This window comes from Podarcis vaucheri (genome assembly GCF_965113315.1).
Source record: "Podarcis vaucheri genome assembly, chromosome: 11".
NCBI classification, from domain to species: domain Eukaryota; kingdom Metazoa; phylum Chordata; class Lepidosauria; order Squamata; family Lacertidae; genus Podarcis; species Podarcis vaucheri.
In genome coordinates this window covers 51,197,760-51,217,186 of record NC_138749.1, presented here as the reverse complement: position 1 = coordinate 51,217,186, position 19,427 = coordinate 51,197,760, and the positions used below count along the sequence as shown (strand labels likewise).

The 19,427-nt window shown below is 42.1% G+C and overlaps 1 protein-coding gene across 1 annotated transcript in view; it reads left to right on the top strand.

The window, feature by feature from the left end:
- Positions 1–19,427, top strand: part of FBN2 (fibrillin 2) — a 140,752-nt gene that overhangs the window by 30,491 nt on the left and 90,834 nt on the right. The window contains exon 7 of the mRNA XM_082191530.1: positions 8,888–9,013. Coding sequence (XP_082047656.1) covers positions 8,888–9,013 — 126 coding nt within the window. The remainder of the gene's footprint in view (positions 1–8,887; positions 9,014–19,427) is intronic.

The window sequence follows — 19,427 nt, the reverse complement described above, 5'->3', positions numbered from 1 at the left end:
CACACTTTCCCCATCCATTTCCCAAAATGCCTCTGAGTCCCCACGTGTGCCCAGGGATTTTCTTCATAGGAAGGGAAAGAAAGACTTGGGGGATTCTGGAACTCAGTCCTGATTCCTGGTCGGGAAAAGCCGTTCTGGTGGGACCCAGGAGAGCTTGCTACTTCTGCCTTCTTCTATGTGAAGGTAGCTCCACCGCCCCCCTTGGGGCAGGAGATAGCAGTTTACCAATTGCAAATAGGCAATAAAATTCTTAAAGTGCATTTTATAGGAAATGGGTGGAAGTTTACAGACTGTGTGTCAGGCTTGGAGGTTTTCAGGGGTATGCTCACTATATGAGTATCTTTTCTCTGATGCTTATGACTCCTGTAGTTTATGGAGAGAAATGATTAGAAGTATGCCAAGGATTCACTTGGCTCTGTAGCTTCAGTGCCCTTGAGAATGTTTTTCGGCACTTCACGGCTTTGGCTGCTGGTTAACTGAGCATGACAAATATCCTTAAACTGTGCAATGAACAGTTGACATTGTTGCAGAATTACACTGTGGAAATTGAAAACAGTGTGGGTATTTTGCCTGTGAACAATGCACATTTAAAACAACCATTTTCTTTTTTACACTGTGTAATTTCACAATTGCTTCTTATGGCGTTCTGAATGTGCTTCGCTCAACATGAATTAGGAACTTGGCTGCTGAGAAGCTTGTACTGTCAAATCATTTCAGAGAGAAGCAAAATATCAAAGGCATAAAGATAACATCAGACTTTTGACAAGGGACAAATCCTGAAAAGTGCTGAATATCCATAATTCTTATTAAGCCAGACACAAAGGCCAATTGCAAACATGGATTGAATTTGCTTTCCTGCACACAGTACTGTGTTCCTTTTGTTAACTAACAGAGAAACACAGGAACTGATTATGTGTGGCCTTTATTCAGACCATAGAATTGTGGAGTTAAAGAGCTGTAAGGATCATCTAGTCCACCTGCCTGCAATGCAGAAATCTTTCACCCAATGTGGGGCTCGAACCCACAACCCCTAGGGAAGATAATGGAGAATCCCATTTTCAAGTCATAAACAGAAAAGATTCCCTATTTGAGATCCAGACGGAATTGCTATGTCTTCCAACCAAATGAAAGAAGCACTTGAAATCGCATTTTGTGCATCCTCAGAACAATCCCATAAAGGTATTATATGGAACTATTTGACAGCCATTATCAGTTTTCCTGATTTGCATGCTGAGGTCCCCCAAAACACCCCTACCCCAATAACTCACACATCACACATAAATTTTTGTTTAAGGTTTTTGGCATAATTTTGGCCACAACTTTATTAAACATACAAATTGTGAGTGGTTGCTTAGGCATTGGTTATGACTATCTGTCCCCCCCCCCCCGCCTTGGGGAACAGCACTGACTCCCGGATTCCAGCGAAAGCCAGTGTGGAGGAACAAGATCAGGGATAACTGGAGCTGCGGCACAGACCCTCAGCTTCTCCCCGCATGCTCCCAGGGGCTTACGCGGCCCAAACCCGATTCCAGGGGTTTGGACGAAAGGGACGGTAAGCCCCTGAATTCCTTTAATGGAATTCCCTTGCTGCAGCAGCATTGGAGGGGCAGGCACAGCCAATCCATACCCCTCCACCAACCAATTTAAACCAATGCCTAACCGCCAACCTTACAAGTTGTGACGATTTGCTACGCAGTAGGCAAAAACCAAATGGAACACACTAATCAGCCAAATGGAAAAAAATCCTACCAGGCCCCCGCACCAAGGCGGACGACCCCATGACAGGCATAACAAGGTCAAAGCACAAGCCCAAAAGGGAGGACGGGCGGGTGATCCGGTGCCCACAGCGAAAGAGAAAGCAGCTTGCTGTGAACCTTGTTTAAATAACCTCTGTTCCCACCCCCAAATTGGCAACATCAAATTTACCCCAGCAACACCAACCACCAATCCAAGCCAGGCCCCTTCAATCTATCCTGCCTGGCAACTACGGGGTGGTTTGCCTGGCCCCATCCGCAACACGTGCTCTCCTTTAGTGAGAACACGCTTTGCCATTGAACTGAACAACTGAGAGAATTATGTTGTTGTACACCTCCTGACTTTTAATTTGAAAATAAAGATTTCAAGTCCATGTCCAGATGTTCTTTCTCTTGCTTGGTGTGCTTGATGGCACATAACTCATATCTTCTGCTTTTTACTTTGAGAGATTATGTGGGTTTGTTTTTCCTGTTTAGAACAATGGCTCCATGGAAATAGGGGCAGCAAACAACTGCCATGTCCAAGCCATTGTCCTCAGTAGGACAAAGGGTTCTAAGGGTACCACTGTTTTCTGTTCCTCTTTCTTCTAGGCCTGTGGCAGCATCCTGATCTTTATTTGCACAGGCCCTTTCACACAAGCTTTCCTGTGCCCATCACTTTGATAGGCCCCCTGTTTTATGTGTAGGGTAGAAGCCCATCTTCCTTGCAAGTGTGATTCCCTTTGCATGCTTCTTCCAAGCAATGTATGTTCCTAAGTTTAAAGAAATCTGATGATCTTGAATGAGATTCTGCATGTTGGCTTGTGGCCTTCCCTGATGTGTATGGTTCTGCTGCTGGCCTCTGGTCCTGGCTTTTAGAAGAGTTTAGATCGTGAGCTGCCTTGTAACCAAAAAGGAGGATAAACTTATTTGATGGCCCTCCCCAATCTATGAGGTTATACACAGAGGCCTTCCTACATGTCCTGGTTGTAACTGAGGTACATCTGGTAGGAAAGCTTCTGAGGTGTGGAACCTTCCTGCCTTGGGAGATCTATCTAGCCCTAGCTATGTTAGGTTTTAGCTGCCTGTTGAAGACCTGTTTATTTAGACAGGCATTTAGTCTTAGCTGTTTACATTCTATATTATTGGATTTAGGTATTACTGGATTGTTTGCATTCTACTGGAATTTTTTAGATGGATTGTTTTTTGATTAGCTTTCTTGAGCACTTCATTCTGGAGAGGCAGGAGACAAGTGGTGTGTGAGAACGGAAGAAAGAGAGAGAGAACACAGACATATACAGTGGTGCCTCGCAAGACGAAAAGAATCCGTTCTGTGATTCTCTTCGTCTAGCGGTTTTTTCGTCTTGCGAAGCAAGCCCATTGACGGATTAGCGCTATTAGCGGCTTTTAGCGGCTTATCTGCTGATCGGATCAGCTGATAAGTGGCTTAGCGGCTTAGAAAAAGGGGGGAAGGAAAAAAAACCAGCAGGAACTCGCAAGACATTGTCGTCTTGCGAAGCAAGCCCATAGGAAATTCGTTTTGCGAAGCACCTCCAAAACGGAAAACTCTTTCGTCTAGCGAGTTTTCCATCTTGTGAGGCATTCGTCTTGTGGGGCACCACTGTACACACAGAATTGTAGAATTGGAAGAGAGAGACCCCAGGGGTCACCTAGTCTAGATTACAACTAGATCAAATGTGACAGATGGCCATACAACCTCTGCTTAAAAACCTCCAAGGAAGGAGAGACATGCCTTTTTTTTTCTAGCCACAAGATAACTAGAGGAGGAGAAAGTTACATTGACAGATATCACTTTATCTGCTGAGAAGCATGTTGCTTTGCAGTAGAAGCTTCGCTTAGTTTCAGTGGCTGCTTCTGATGTGGTATGGCAGAGCTGCTCTTCAATACAAAAAGCAAAAAGCCCGACTACGCATGTAGCTATAAACAGTAAAGTTGAAAGGTTTAAAGCAGCCTTTCTCAACCTGTGGGTCCCCAGATGTTGTTGAACTACAACTCCCATCACCTCTAGCTAGAAAGGCCAGAGCTCAGGGATGATGGGAGTTCTAGTCCAACAACATCTGGGGACCCACAGGTTGAGAACCGCTGGTTTAAAGTATGCTTTAAACCAAACATTTGGTTTCCTCTCTTGTGCCTGTCTAGGGGAGAGGACAAGCTGGAAGAGATGACCGTTTGACATATCTGTAGTAATTAGTACACATTTATAATCAACTTAGAAACAGATGAGAAGCAATTCCAGCAGAGACTACCCTGATGTGAAACACTGCTCTAAGAACACATCTGATTAGACATTGTAAGATTATAGAAACACTCAATTTGGGATGAAAACAACAGATGTTAGTCCTGCCCTATCTACAGTAAAAGGGCACTGTAAATATGTATTAACTGGACTCAAGCTTTACTTCCTTACAAGTCCATCTTATGCCACTAGGATTGTGAATATTTCTGCCTACATGACTGGCTAGAACCACTCGTTCTAATAGCAGACTCAGGTGGTGAGTGCTGACAAGAATGTAGGCAAAATGAGGCCACTGAGAACAAGAAGTGGAGGTATCGGCATATGTTAGGGAAACACTGATGTTAAGAAATATGTTACACTTTTTAAAAAGCAACTAACAGCCTAGTGCAGAAGAAACATGTTCAGTAGCCATGGAATTTTGAGTTCTCATGAGCACATGCTGGAATCCAGGCAGAGGTGGGAAATACTCATGTCTGAAACCTATGTTTCTATATCCCTGGAAAGGACTCAAGTTGATTCTGGTGAAGTGGGGGTTTGCTAGACCATAGGGTGGCATAGTGGGAACCACAACATTCATGGAGGTGGGCAGAACAATGTCATATCTGACAGACTCTCCTGCTGTCGGTGTCTCCCACCTATAAATGGTCACAATAATATTTTGATTTCATCTTAGTATTCTGCTGAACCAAAAGATCTACATACCAAAATATAATAAGAGCTATTTACAGAGATGGAAACCAATGTGGCTTCTAACCTGTGGCCCTATGAAACCACTGAAATCAACTTGATATGTGCTTTCATTTGGCTAGTTCAGAACCTCACTGTGTAAGACTGTGATGTGTCCAACCAAATTTCAGACCTAATTTATGTACATATGTAAATATCAATAGCTTCTCTAACTTCAGTTGCTGATGTAGCAAGGCTCCATTCATATTTCACTTCCTGATTTCTTTTCCATAGAACAGTTTAACATAATGCAAGTTGCTGTCTTTCCCCCCTTCCTTGTTTTTTTTTAACCACAAATCGAACTAAAGCTGATAATGATTAATAAAGTTTCTTAAATACTAAAATGTTTTCACTGCAGGGAGAGAGGAAAACCTAGCCTATTTTTGTTTCCTGCTAGTAGAGCAATTAATTATTTAATAATTTAATATCTGCAACTCATTTAGCTGTGAAACATTCTCTTGTGAAGGAGTCAAACAGAGACACTCTTTGTAGAAGTAGTGGCCACCAGAGAATTCATATATTGCTGTTTGCACATTAATTTGCTACTTACAACATCTGTAAATTGTTAATATTAGCTACTGCTCTGCTGACACAGTTGGCTGCATTTGAATAAGCAACATTGGCAGATAAAAGGTCTACTTATACTGAATGCCTCCATGCATTGAGTGTACATTGAAGCAGAAGGCTAAAGGTCAAACCCTGTACCTTACAGCTAAGAACTGAAAGAGGCTATTGGGAATACTGTCTGGTGGGAATACGTGTCTGGTGGGACTTAACTTTGGGCGAATAATTGCAGTGCTGAAATCTGCCCTCCAGTGTCTCAAAACTTTTCTCTCCTTCACTTTTTTTTTTGCCTTATTCTCAGAGCACTTTAGAATTTTCCATTTTTGAGCTTACCTTATTGTTTCAAGGTGGCCAAGGGTGGTATATGCATTTTGCCTTCCAGTAAAGATTTCTCCTGCACTCTGCTTTCTTCCTGCCACTCCAGGCTTCCTAATCTGAAAAAGCCCCATGGGATGACTTACCTTATGACGTCTTGCCCTGGGCTTTAAAACACAGGAACCCCAGATACTCCACAGCTATTAGTGAGATGATTTGTTGAATCAAAGAAAGGGCACTCACAAAGTACCCTTTGGTCACCTCAGAAGTAACAGAAGCATAACAAATTCCTTCACCCTGCCCATGAGAAATTTACCAAAATATCCTCTCCCCCTTGATAATTTTTGAAGACAATTTTTTCCCCATTAACTGATGAAGATTGGTTGAAAAAATTCACAGGAGAAGATTTTGGCGAAGAGGTAGAGTACATTACACATTTCCCCCCAGCACTTCCTCCTGCCCAACCTATTGTCATTTTGTATTTGTTGTCTTAATGTAATTATTGTCTTAAAGAGAAGCTTGCTCTAGTTGGTATCCTTATGCCATATCACTGGCCAATTACCCTTCTAAGCCCCAGCTCTGTTAAATCACTGGCTGATCACCTGAAGTCTTCTTGCTGTTTTTTTTCTTTCAAGCTAACATACTGAAATATAATACAGTGCTACCTCGGGTTACATATACTTCAGGTTACATACGCTTCAGGTTACAGACTCTGCTAACCCAGAAATATTACCTCGGGTTAAGAACTTTGCTTCAGGATGCGAACAGAAATTGTGCTCCGGCGGCGCGGCGGCAGCAGGAGGCCCCATTAGCTAAAGTGGTGCTTCAGGTTAAGAACAGTTTCAGGTTAAGTACGGACCTCCGGAACGAATTAAGTACTTAGAATCATAGAATCATAGAGTTGGAAGAGACCACAAGGGCCATCGAATCCAACCCCCTACTTAACCCAAGGTACCACTGTAGTGACATCAGAGGTGGTTTTAGGGTGGCACAACCAATGTGGCAGAACTGGGCACCACACTGCAAGGGGAACCACAACAATTCTATAGAACGGAGCACAAGAGGCAGGGGGTACCAAATTTGTGTCGCACAGGGCACCACTGAAATTTGAGAGCCCAAAGTCTGCCACTGCTCCCATTGGCTTTTCCAAAGGACTTTGGTGGGAGACTTCCTCTGTCCTTGCAGACCTTCTTAGCTTGGGCTTTCATTGATTTCAGCTTTAAAGCATTGGGTCCTCCTTCTTCCTTCCTCACTTCCTAAGCCCCCTATGGACACTGATTGTTTCCCCTGGCAACAAGAGCTTTCCGTTCCAAACTCTCAGACTTGTCTCTTTTTCTTCAACACACATCTTCACAGTCTTCCAAAGCCCCTTAAAAAATGCTGAGCCTGCCCTTTTATTCTCTCCTGTCAGGCCCTCCAACCAGTTGCCAGGTTCTCACTGGAATCCCAAAATTTCATTGGCCTATAACTACAGATCAATATATTTGAGTGGAATTTCTACTGAAATGTACGAAAGTTGAATTATGTAGCCAAGTGTCACAACTGAAACCTTATGTGTTCCATAGTAATATTTTCGGCTCATCAGTTTATCTTCCTCCTGGAAAACTGTCAATGGTACCCCAATACAGTGTACAGTGGTACCTCTAGTTGCGGACACGATCCGTTCTGGGGTGCTGTTTATACCCCCAAAAGTCCACAACTAGAGTGGTGATTCTACACAAGCGCGGAGCGTGATAGAGCGCTTCTGTACAGGTATTAAGCATGCAGAATGCTTCTGCGTGTGCGCGCATGGTGAAACCTGGAAATACACACTTCTGGGTTTGCTGCATTTGCAAGCTGAAAAGATGCGACATGAACCTAATGCGACATGAGGTATAACTGTATCTGGCGTCATTTAGGAATAGAAGTCCAGTCTCACCCTTTCACACAATTAACTTGATAGTGTTTGAAACAGCACCATCTTGTTACATTTAGATTTCTCCCATAAAAATACAGTTTCTTAAAGGCATCATCAACAGTCTGTGAACCTGTGGGTATGGGGTGGTATATAAATTCAATAAGTAATAATAATGATAACAGTCTGCAAAATTCTTAATGTGCCATTTAAACATGCTAAAATCTGTATATAGGTGCGGGATGTGTTGAGGATTTTTAATGTGCTGAATTAGCACTGCTGAGATGAAAAAGAAACGTAAGTGCCTGTGTCATGGGGTTCTGGGTGGAAAGATTGGTCACCATTGCACCTACCATCCAGACAAAAATCTGGCCTCACTATTGAAGAATGTCTGCAGAGTCATTGAGCTTTTTCAGACAACAAAGTTCTAGACTACTTGAATGCATAAGTCATTTTTTATTAGAAAGAAAATTGATCTAATGTACCCTCATTATAAGTGGTGTTCCTCTTGAACAGCCTATATTGTAAACCAAAAACTAAAAAACGGTAATTCTAGGAAGGACATGCAGGAGTCCACATGGCTTTACATCAACTCTATTCTATGCATTATGGAGGCTGTTTATTTCTAAATAAACTCAGCATAGTTTCAGCAGTAAAGTATAAACACTTCTGCAAATTTAGTTACAACTGAAGTTTGGCAATCAATGGTTATAATAAACTATGTTTAGCTAGATGTCTACATTGTAAAGTCTTTCAAATTCTTAATGTTTGCAATCTATGTGTCTTCAGGTTTCTGGAACTAGAATTGTTTTTGTTCGTTGGTTGGTTTTAAATAGAATAATTCCTTGTAATGTGGAAATTTAATAGTGTAGAAGCAAAATGGGGCCATCTAAAATAAGATGGTAGCTTCTCCATACTCAGCGGATGCAGAAGTTACAGAAGTTCTTAAATAAAAATAAAAAAAAACTTTTAAAACGCTTCAGAAATGGCTACTTACCTAGTCATAGGGTGGGCAGCTGTTATGGCCCATTGCAGATGACTCCCATCACCCAGGGAGCAATACTTGGGACAAATGGCCAGCAGTTTGGGGAATTCCCAGGCCGGCCGCTGGGGTTTGGTGAGGCTTTCTCACCAGGTGATTGATTTGAATTCCAGCCAGTCCAGCCGGGCTGAGTGGGCGGGTTTGGGAGCCCAGCAGCACTAGATCGCAGGGACCTTTGAGGTTTCAGGATTTGTGGAATACTGATGAGCATAGAGGTAACTAATCCCATCGTCTGGAGATGGAGATTCCACATTATCATTGCCCTCAGCAAGAAAACACATTAGTGTACATTGTATTAGCATTCACACGAGGTTTATTTTCATTTAGGGTATTGAAAATGCATATTTTATTTGCAGATGTTGATGAATGTCAGGCAATCCCTGGAATCTGCCAAGGGGGAAATTGCATCAATACAGTTGGATCGTATGAGTGCAAATGCCCTGCTGGTCACAAACAGAATGAAGCAACTCAGAAATGTGAAGGTAGGTGTAACAGACTGGGGGAAAACTCATACATAGTGTTCACTGCCTGTGGTTTTATGATATATTGGACTGAGATCATGGGGGGCATAGTTTGGGGTTTAGAGTCTGGACCCTAACAGAGGAATTCAGTCGGATGCTTGATAGGAACACCAATTTTCATTTTCTCCCATAAAACGCCTGCCATGTACACTTTGCACCCTATTTATTTTTGCTTCTTCCAGCTATCCCCTCTCGGTTTTTTGAAATTTGCCAAAACACTTCATCCTCCATTTCCTTCCTGCTTCAGAGTGTCAAGCAATCCCGGCATCATGGGACAGAGACTCTAAATCCCTTCTCTCGTTCTCTTGTATAAGCATTTCTGGAAATATTCCAAACCCTCCCTTAGGCTTAAGAACTCCTTTTTGACCTCTTCTACTATTAAATGAATTGTAAGACCTAAGAAGATCCATCGTGCTGACCATGAGAGAGTGAGGTAACGTAATCTGATTGCACAGGTGTTTGAGTGAGAGAGGAACAGTGGAAGAGAAAATCCATTTAATCATGAACAGATGAACCACATATATGTTATGTGTAGATTAATTATGTTTTAACTTATTTGCTCATTTTGACTGAACTTTGACAGGAAAATCTGAGTTCTTGGGAACAGTGTTGGGGGCAAGGTAGCAAGACCAATCTTTTTTCTCGCCTGCAACATTCTTTAAAATTCCTTTACAATTCCTGCTAAATAACAGACATTGTAACTATGAATACAGTTGGTTAAGAAAGAAGAAAAGCTAGCAAAACAGAGGATATAACTCCAGTTTTTAATGAAGGAAAACAAATATGTTGTTTAGGGAAGTTTTTAATGTTTGATGTTTTATCGTGGCTTTAATATTCTGTTGGGAACCACCCAGAGTGGCTGGGGAAACCCAGCCAGATGAATGGGGAATAAATAAATAAATTTATTATTATTATTATTATTATTATTATTATTATTATCACTGAGAAAATATTTGCTTGGAACTATATCATAAATAAATCAGTTTTGGAATAAATAATAAAGGTAATGGTAACAATAAATAGAGAACTGTTGTATATTTTCACCATGAGAAATCCTTTATCTTCTCTTAGTGAAAATTTGGAAATGTACTGTTACTTGCGCAACAGCAACTGAAACAAATTAGGTGAAGATGGCTTTAGTTTCTAAATTTAGCTGTACATAGTACAGATATTGCGCAGGCAAAGCAAGTGTGGGTATGTCCTTGGCTTTTGTGCTGTATTGTGGAATTCACAAGTTATTTGTTTTTGAAACATGTAGCATGTAGGCAAGAAATGCTATTATTATTTCCTTCTACCCTTCCCCTCCTCCTCCCTTTTCTCAACTCTTTCTTCTCAGATCACACATCACTTTTCATGCATTCTCCCCTCACCTGTTGTGCATCCTGCTTTGGCCATACACACCATTTTCACCTTCTTCAACCCCTTTTTCTACCTCCTCCTTTTCCCAACTCTTTTGTACACAGACCATCCCCATTTCTATGCTTCGTCCTCTCTCGTATTCAGCAGCCCTTTTCTGTACACACACCATGCTGAAAAAGTGTTGCTGTGTCATTAGGATGAATAGACGCTTAAGAGTAAGCCTACCAGTTTGTTCAGTTAGCAAATGTTAAGATCAGGTGGTGGATGTTGTACGTATATGTTTAAAGATAAAGGTTAAGGTAAAGGGACCCCTGACCATTAGGTCCAGTCACAGACGACTCTGGGGTTGCGGCGCTCATCTTGCTTTATTGGCCAAGGGAGCCGGTGTACAGCTTCCGGGTCATGGGGCCAGCATGACTAAGCCGCTTCTGGTGAACCAGAGCAGTGCAGGGAAATGCCATTTACTTTCCCGCTGAAGTGGTACCTATTTATCTATTTGCACTTTGGCATGCTTTCGAACTGCTAGGTTGGCAGGAGCAGGGACCGAGCAATGGGAGCTCACCCCGTCACGGGGATTCGAACTGCCGACCTTCTGATCGGCAAGTCCTAGGCTTTGTGGTTTAACCCACAGCGTCACCCGCATATATGGGTACTTGCGTATTAATAAAATTGTAGAATCATAGAGTTGGAAAGGACCCCGAGGGTCATGTAGTTAATCTCCTGCAATGCAGGAATCTCAACACACGGTTCCTCATCCAGTTTGAAACCATGCTGGACCCTGCTTAGCTTTGCAAAAGTTTTATTGCAGTTTTATTGCTGCAGCACTAGGACTAATATATCTTCTAAATTACTACACTGAATCATTAAGATGTTGAAGACAACGCATGGTACCTACCAGCAGTGAAATAAATTCTGAGAAGCTGCTATGGAACATTTAAGGGCTCTGTATCCTGTATTTCTCTCACATGAAGCAGTGGAAGAATGGAAGTGGGGGAGTTTTAAACAGCCACTCCCCCCCTCCCCAGTCTTCCTCCGTTCTCACTGTACTCAAACAATAAAAACGTTTGAGTAAAGTGGGGGTGGAGAGACACTTAGATGAAAAATGTGCTTTAAAACAGTGGCAGAATTTTAAGTAAAGCAGGGATGCAGTGACACTGAGGGATTGTTGTTGTTGAAAACAATTTTTGCAAAGAGAATAGCTGAGATGGATGAAACGCAGAAGCTAGTACTAAAAAGCTAACATAGCAGAGCCTTTCCGAACTCCCTACTTTCTATAGGCAAACCTTGTTTTAAAATTTTCCCCTAAGTATCACCCCTTGTTCACTCTACTCAGTGAACTCTACCACTTGTTTTAAAATCACCACTTTCCCCCTGTCATTTTTTCTCCACCTCTACTTTACTCAAACCTCTGCTCTCATTTAAAATGTCCATTTCCTCTTCATTCCCTCTTGCCACACTTTCACTCTCAGTGAACCTCCATCCGTGCTTTACTCAAACTTCTGCCGTTGTTTGAATCACCTACTTTTTTTGCTTCCAGTGTCTACCCTTCTCACTGTATTCAAACTTCTCCCACTTCCATTCCTCAGCTTCCTCACGTGAGAGAGACAAAGAATGCAGAGCCCTCAAATATTCCATTGTATGGAGGTACTTTATTCAAACCTCTGCCATTGTTTTAAACCAGCATTTCCTCTCGTTTTGCTTCCTCCCTGCTTTCCTCAAACTCCCCCCCCCCCGGCTCCCATGCCATGGCACTGCTGTTGTGAAAACTGCCTTCTATTTTGCTTCACCACCTCATCCTGACTTCATGCAAATCCAGCTCTTAGTCGGGGCTGCATAATGACAGCCTTACATACATATATCAGGGTTGCCATATTTCAGAAAGTGAAATATTTAGGGGGAAATTTGCCAAAGAAGCAACACTGGTTGCATGGGCTGGCATATGCCCAAGGTTTCCCGGACGTTTTAAATAATTTTAGAAAATTCCGCCATTTTCGACATACCGCCCTAACATATATGACATTTTATTGGAAGGGGTGTGGGTGGGTATAAACCTTCAGACAGGGCTGAAAGTGTAGCAGACATTACCTATTCCTGGCATGAATCAGTTAGAAAAACAAGCTATTGTATGTTTTAATGTAAAGAAATCTGAATGCCACAAACCATGAAAAGCTTAGTGACCTATATAAATATACTTTTAAAATAAATTTTGTACTTGCAGCTTTACCAATAGAATGATTAATTATTTCTGAGTATTTAGAACTTAGTGAACTTATATATGTAAGGCAAGGTTAATTATTTTTAAACATTTTTTGAGATATGTGCTGTTGGGGAATAGAGTACATGCTGAACTAATTCATGATAGCGTTCCACTCTGAATAAGTGAGTGGTCAAAAACAAATCAGAAAAACAACAAGCAAATGGCCTTATGGGTGGAAAAAATAGTTAAGTAATTCAGTTGTCATCCATGAATCTCTGCAGTCATTGGCCCTGAAAACGAACTGACAGGCAATGCATTGGATCTTGGCTTTTTCCAGAGGGGCTTCTTATGCAATAGGGAAACCTCCTTAAAAACAAAGGGTTGCTTGTCTTTTCTGTTTTATTGTACACTCATAGCCTCATACCTGGAATTGCTTGGAAATTCTAGGAAACCCAAATATCACTGTGCTTTTCAAATCAGAGGTTAAAATCAGTGTGGTTTTGTAAGGTGCAGTCCGCCATTTTGATTCAAAATGGCTTTCAGTTGTATCCAAACATAGATGAAAACCCCTTCCTTGGCTTCAAGAACTATTGTGCAGAATTTGGTCATGAGTATCTTAAGAGGTATCCAAATGCACAGAGAACAGCTTTCTAAAACAGATAGTAGATTTTTATTGATTTATTTAAACCACTTTGTGAAAGGGCGCCTGAAATTAATAAAAGATGCTTTAGGTTTTTGAAGGTAAACATTATTTTAGGGGTTAAGTTGAGCTCCTTCAGCGCAGGAAACGTTTCAAAATATGAGAGTATTGACAAAATTGGGCTTATTATAAGGCTCAAAGAGCAAGAGAGAGCATGAGAACTCAGTCAATAGAAGAATACTTGTTTTAATCTGGATTTTCTTTTAAGTGATCTCACCAGCAAGTATTTAGTTCACTCCCTTCCCCTCTCATATATGTAAAGCCAGATCAAACATTGCAAAGGGGCAAACGTGTTGCAGGCCTTACCTAGGCAAGATGCCAGTTTTTAACAGGAATGGTATGACTTTGACATTAACTATCCATTTTTACTTTTTTTAAAAAAGGAAAATAAACTAAGAGTCATGTAATTTCAGTTTCTTTTTTACCTTTTGGACTTGAAGAACCAGATGTGCTTTAGCATGCTTAAAAGAAACGTTTTTCCTGGCAGGAATGTGAAGAAGTATTCACATTACATTCTCAGTACTTTGCTGACCAAAATTGCTTAAATAACCTAAGAGCACAAAACCGACTGTAACTCAGTAGAACTTGTACTCTGGTCTCATGGATCCACAGGTTAATTAAATTTTTATACTCTTTACAAGACTTTCATTTTATTTCTGAAGGATTTTAGTTTAGTGTAGTAGTAGTCTAGCCGGCTCGCCAGAGCAGCTTCGTCATGCTGGCCACGTGACCCGGAAGTGTCTTCGGACAGCGCTGGCCCCCGGCCTCTTAAGTGAGATGGGCGCACAACCCTAGAGTCGGACACGACTGGCCCGTACGGGCCAGGGGTACCTTTACCTTTATAAAGGCTTAGTGATTTTCTCAGTGTTCCTGGAAATACACATGTAATCCTTAATTCTGTGGGTATCACATTTTTCTTTTTTAGAAAACCCAGTACAAATAAAAATATTTTTTGTTCGTGGTACTTTACATTTTAAAAGCATTTCTTAAGTTTATATACATAATAAAAAGTATTATAATGCATCTGAAAGTCACTTGTCTTTGGCCCTCATTAGACGTTTTTCCCCTCCCTATGTTTGGGAGGCAGGGAAAAGTCCCTGGGCTTGTCCACTCCCTACCCAACCCTTCACTAATTTACTTTCCTCTATATTTACTCTTTATCCACCATTTTGTTAAATTAGATTAATTCATATTGGCACGTGTTGCTTTTTGCTTATTCGCCTAAGCAAGCAAGACAGTACTGGGATTTTTAAACTACTAGCAACAAAAGTGCAATAGCCACTTGGATGCACAAACACTCCCAGATTAAGTATTCCTATACCAGTGTATAAGTTAACAGGTTCATGGATTTGTGTGAACAGACACACAAACAGCTCATCAACAAATGGTAAGTACATTTTATATATTTAAAATGCTTCCAATACAGCAAATGATGAAAAGGGAACGTGCAACTATTCAGAAATGTCTTCAAACTTTTTTTCTGGCAAGGTTAGTTCCCAATTATTATATCCTGTTCATTGAAATCATTTTGGTAAAGGAGATGACTTCTAGCTGACAAGCAGGGAAGTTGTTTTGCTTGGCAGGCAGGCAGGCAGGCAGGCAGGCAGGCTGGCTTTTTAGTAAAATGTCCCACAGGTGGGAATTTGCTATCCATTTTATGGCCATGTCCAGTCCCGTCCTAGGTATAATGCTTAAAATATAACTTCTTCTCTCTCTCGCCTTGCACAAGGCTTAACAACATTTTCACCCTCATTTTTCTTCTTCTTTCAGTTAAGAGGTACAGTGGACACTCGAGTTACGAACCTGATCCTTGCGGGATGCACGTTCACAACCCGCGTCTGCGCACGCGCAGTTTGCAATTCAGCGCTTCTGCGCATGCGCAACCACCGAAACCTGGAAGTAAGCCATTCCGGTACTTCCAGGTTTTGGCGGTCCGCAACCTGAAAAAACGCAACCTGAAGCATCTGTAACCCAAGATATGACTGTATTTGTGTTTAATTGGATGTTTGTCTTTACTGTTTGACAGAACTGGCTTTAAACAGTGCTGGCTTGGTCCTTGATTTTAAAGGACTCGGGAGATTTTATGGTGATGATGGCTAAACATTCTTTCACCTCCTAAAGGCCAAGTCATGTGCAGCAGACGGGCTTAATACTCATCCACTGTGTGTTCCAAGAGAACTCTGCAACATTTGAAGGAGAGATGTGTGGCTTGTAAACAAACTGTGCACACTCTCCAAGAAAGGAAATCTTAGAGTTCTGTACGCAGTCCCAGTGGTAGAGCTTTTACGTGTAGAAGGTCTAAGATTTAATCTCCAGGACTGGTGGTAAAGACTCCTTCATGAAACTCTGGAGAATTGGTGGCATTCAGTGTAGACAACATTGAGCCAGATGAACAAACGGCCTAAGTACAGTGGTACCTCGGGTTAAGTACTTAATTCGTTCCAGAGGTCTGTTCTTAACCTGAAACTGTTCTTAACCTGAAGCACCACTTTAGCTAATGGGGCCTCCTGCTGCTGCCGTGCCGCCGGAGCCTGATTTCTGTTCTTATCCTGAAGCAAAGTTCTTAACCTGAAACACTATTTATGGGTTAGCGGAGTGTGTAACCTGAATCATGGGGGGGGGGGAACTGGGGTCGTCCAATACACGGATAGTAGTATGGCGGGGGTGGGGAGGGGAGAAGCGTCGCGCCACCAGCCAGCTCTTTGACAGGAGTGCAAATCCACCCGATGCCGCTGCGCATGGGAAGCACTCCTTGGATCGTTTCCTGTGTGCGACGGCATCGGGGGAAGTTGCGCTCCTGCAAACTGGATGGCACACAAATTCACCCGATGCCGCTGTGCGCAGGAAACGATCCAGGGAGCGTTTCCTGCCCGCAGCTGCGTAGGGGGAGAGGCTCAACAACTTTGGGCCCTCTCCCCTCATTTTCTTAAAATTCAGTCCCCCAAAATGGGGGGGGGGGTTTCTTACACAAGTGGGTGTCTTATAGACGGAAAAGTATGGTACATATTACATCTCCATAGTCAGTTCATTTATGTTTTGTGTGAGACACTATCGTCGTAGACATAATGCAGTTGTGGCAGGGAGAGATGGGGAGGGAGAGAGATGGGAGGGTAACGTTCTTTTGTTCAATTGCATAGCGTTTGGGTAGGGTATTGTCTCAGCACCATGCCGGTAGGTCCTTTATTTGCAAATTTACTTATTTTTATTGGCACTGCAAGAGATTAGGGGGTCAGGAGCCTGGTTGCTTGCATTCCGTTGGTTGCAGTGTGGCTTGCTTGTTTGTGTTTGGGGGCAGGGTTGTGTGGTCAGATTAGCCATATTGTTTTGTATGCATCCTAACTAGACACTGGAAGGACCTATCAGGAGTGAACATGGGCTACTGGTACCAAAATGGGTGGGAAACCGCCCAACTAGAAAAGTTAGCCAACAAACTGAAATTAGCACAGGGACAAGCGAAGGAGGATGCCTTTGCCTTGGTGTGGTTCCCCTTTGTCACATACACAACACAAGAAGACAATGAACTAAGCTTGTTTTGTTCAAATCATCAAATGCAAGATGAAACACATGCCTTTTTTATCAAGCTTTCTGTTAACACTGACCTCATGGTTTATTTATTTAGCTGTTTTTTGTATTCACTTTAATATACATAATTTGTCTCTTAAATACAAAAAACTAGCACCTTGAATAGGCTCAGAATGCTATAGAAAGCCAGTGTCCTAGCACAAAGCAACTGTTGCATTCTGCACCAGTGACAACTTCTGAACACCTTTCGAGTGAGGAATTCCATAGCTATAGATAAAGGCTAAAGGATTTGGACTCCTTTTATGAGAACATTATGAGGACAATGTTCTTCGTTTTTCTTTTTATCCAACTTAAAAGGCAGCTGAGGCAGAATCATCTGGCTATAGATTGAGACGTACAAACCCTACAGAGTTTCACATAGCTTCAAAATGGAAAACATAAGTCAGTTCAAGGTTTGTGGAAACTTGGCCTAAGCTTGAACAAAATGAATCCCAGTTTAAACCTGGGCCAGCCTCCAAGTTCGTTACAAAACCTGAAAGCTGGCAACTTTTAACTGGTGATAGATTGCATAAAGAGATTTACAAGGAGCTCTGACTACATGTACCAGAGGTCACTATAAAATGGCATTGCTTTGTGAGAATCATATTAGAGATAGTATAGGAACAACTATATGGTTAGTATAAGAGCATAGCAGTATTGTCAAGTTTCACAGTGTGGTTTGAAAGCAATGAAAATTTTAAGCTCCATCTCTCACCAGTTATATGCTGGTAGCCCCCCTCCCTTTTGCCTTCTTTTATTTTTCTTTTTTCCTTTTTAAGAGAAGGGAACAGAAAAAGACACATTCTCTTTTTAAAGGAAAATAAAGTACACGGAAAAAGGCAAGAAAAGAAACAGCATGTACAGTGGTACCTCAGGTTAAGTACTTAATTCGTTCCAGAGGTCCATTCTTAACCTGAAACTGTTCTTAACCTGAAGCACCACTTTAGCTAATGGGGCTCCTGCTGCCGCCGCGCCACAGAAGCACGATTTCTGTTCTCATCCTGAAGCAAAGTTCTTAACCTAAAGCACTATTTCTGGGTTAGTGGAGTCTGTAACCTGAAGCATCTGTAACCCCAGGTACCACTGTACTATTCTAATGCTTTGTGCACTTTAGTACAGTGTGAGGCATACACCATAGAACCAATGGGGACTGCATATCCCCGTAAGAACTGACCTAGACCCTGCAATCACAATCTGAGGCCCTTCTTTGTGTGTACTTCCTCCACAAGAGGTCTAGAAGGTGGCAACACAATCACAGGCCATATACCATAGGCTGCATAGTCTGATAGGTGATTTTGGTGCCGCCCTCCGGGGAGAGGGGCTGGTTTTGCCAACCCCTAGATGCATCTGTAGGTTCCTTTGAGCCTGTAGGTACCTAAAGGTCCAGCTCCGAGGGCCTTCTGGTGGTTCCCTCACTGCGAGAGGCCAAGTTACAGGGAACCAGGCAGAGGGCCTTCTTGGTAGTGGCGCCCGCCCTGTGGAACGCCCTCCCATCTGATGTCAAAGCGATAAACAACTACCTGACATTCAGAAGACATCTGAAGGCAGCCCTGTTCAGGAAAGTTTTTAATATGTGACATTTTAGTGTATTTTTCATCTTTGTTGGAAGCTGCCCAGAGTGGCTGGGGAGACCCAGCCAGATGGGCGGGGTACAAATAAATTATTATTATTATTATTATTATTATTATTATTATTATTATTATTATTATTACTATTAAAGCAAGAAATCTGGGGTCCTCCTTGAACCTTCCCAGTCAAGTTAAAAATAGAAAAATCAGACCCTCCAAGTATCCCTATTTCCCAGGGATGTCCCTGGCTTAGAAAAGCCATCCTGGTTTCTTATTTGATCCCAAAATATCCCACTTTTCCTTAGGCTCTCTCTATTTTCATTGGAGAAATGTTGGAAGGTATGGTAGGATGTTCCTGAAGAAATGTTGGAGGGTATGGAGTTATCCGACCCCTGAGCCGTCTGAAGGCAATCCTGTATCGGGAAGTGTTTGTTTAAATGTTTAATGTTTTATTATGTGTTTATATATGGTGGAAGCTGCCCAGAGTGGCTGGAGCAACCCAGAAAGATGTGTGGGGTATAAATAGTAAAATTATCATTACGGAATGGGACGTCCCTGTTTTCGTAGGAGAAATGCTGCAGGATATGAAAAACTACTTAAAAGCATGTAAACAAGGCTTTGTGCCCCTTTTAGGTTCTTGACTGAGACCAAAGAGGGGACGGGACAAGCAGAGAGAGGAGTCAGTGGAACACAATAGAAGAGATGGAAGGGAAGAGAAGGAGAAACTACCTAGAGTGGAAATGGTCCTGGCATAGTCTCTTATAGACTTGGGAAGACTGAATTAGTTTACACCACGCATAGCCAAATATGTCCCTCCAGCTGTTTTGGGACTACAATTCCCATCATCCCTGACCACTGGTCCTGTTAACTAGGGATGATGGGAGTTATAGTCCCGAAACAGCTGGAGGGCCAAGTTTGGCCATGCCTGGTTTACACAATCTAGTTGAGGACAGGACTCATAAAGACTGAACAATGCAGTTCCATGACTTT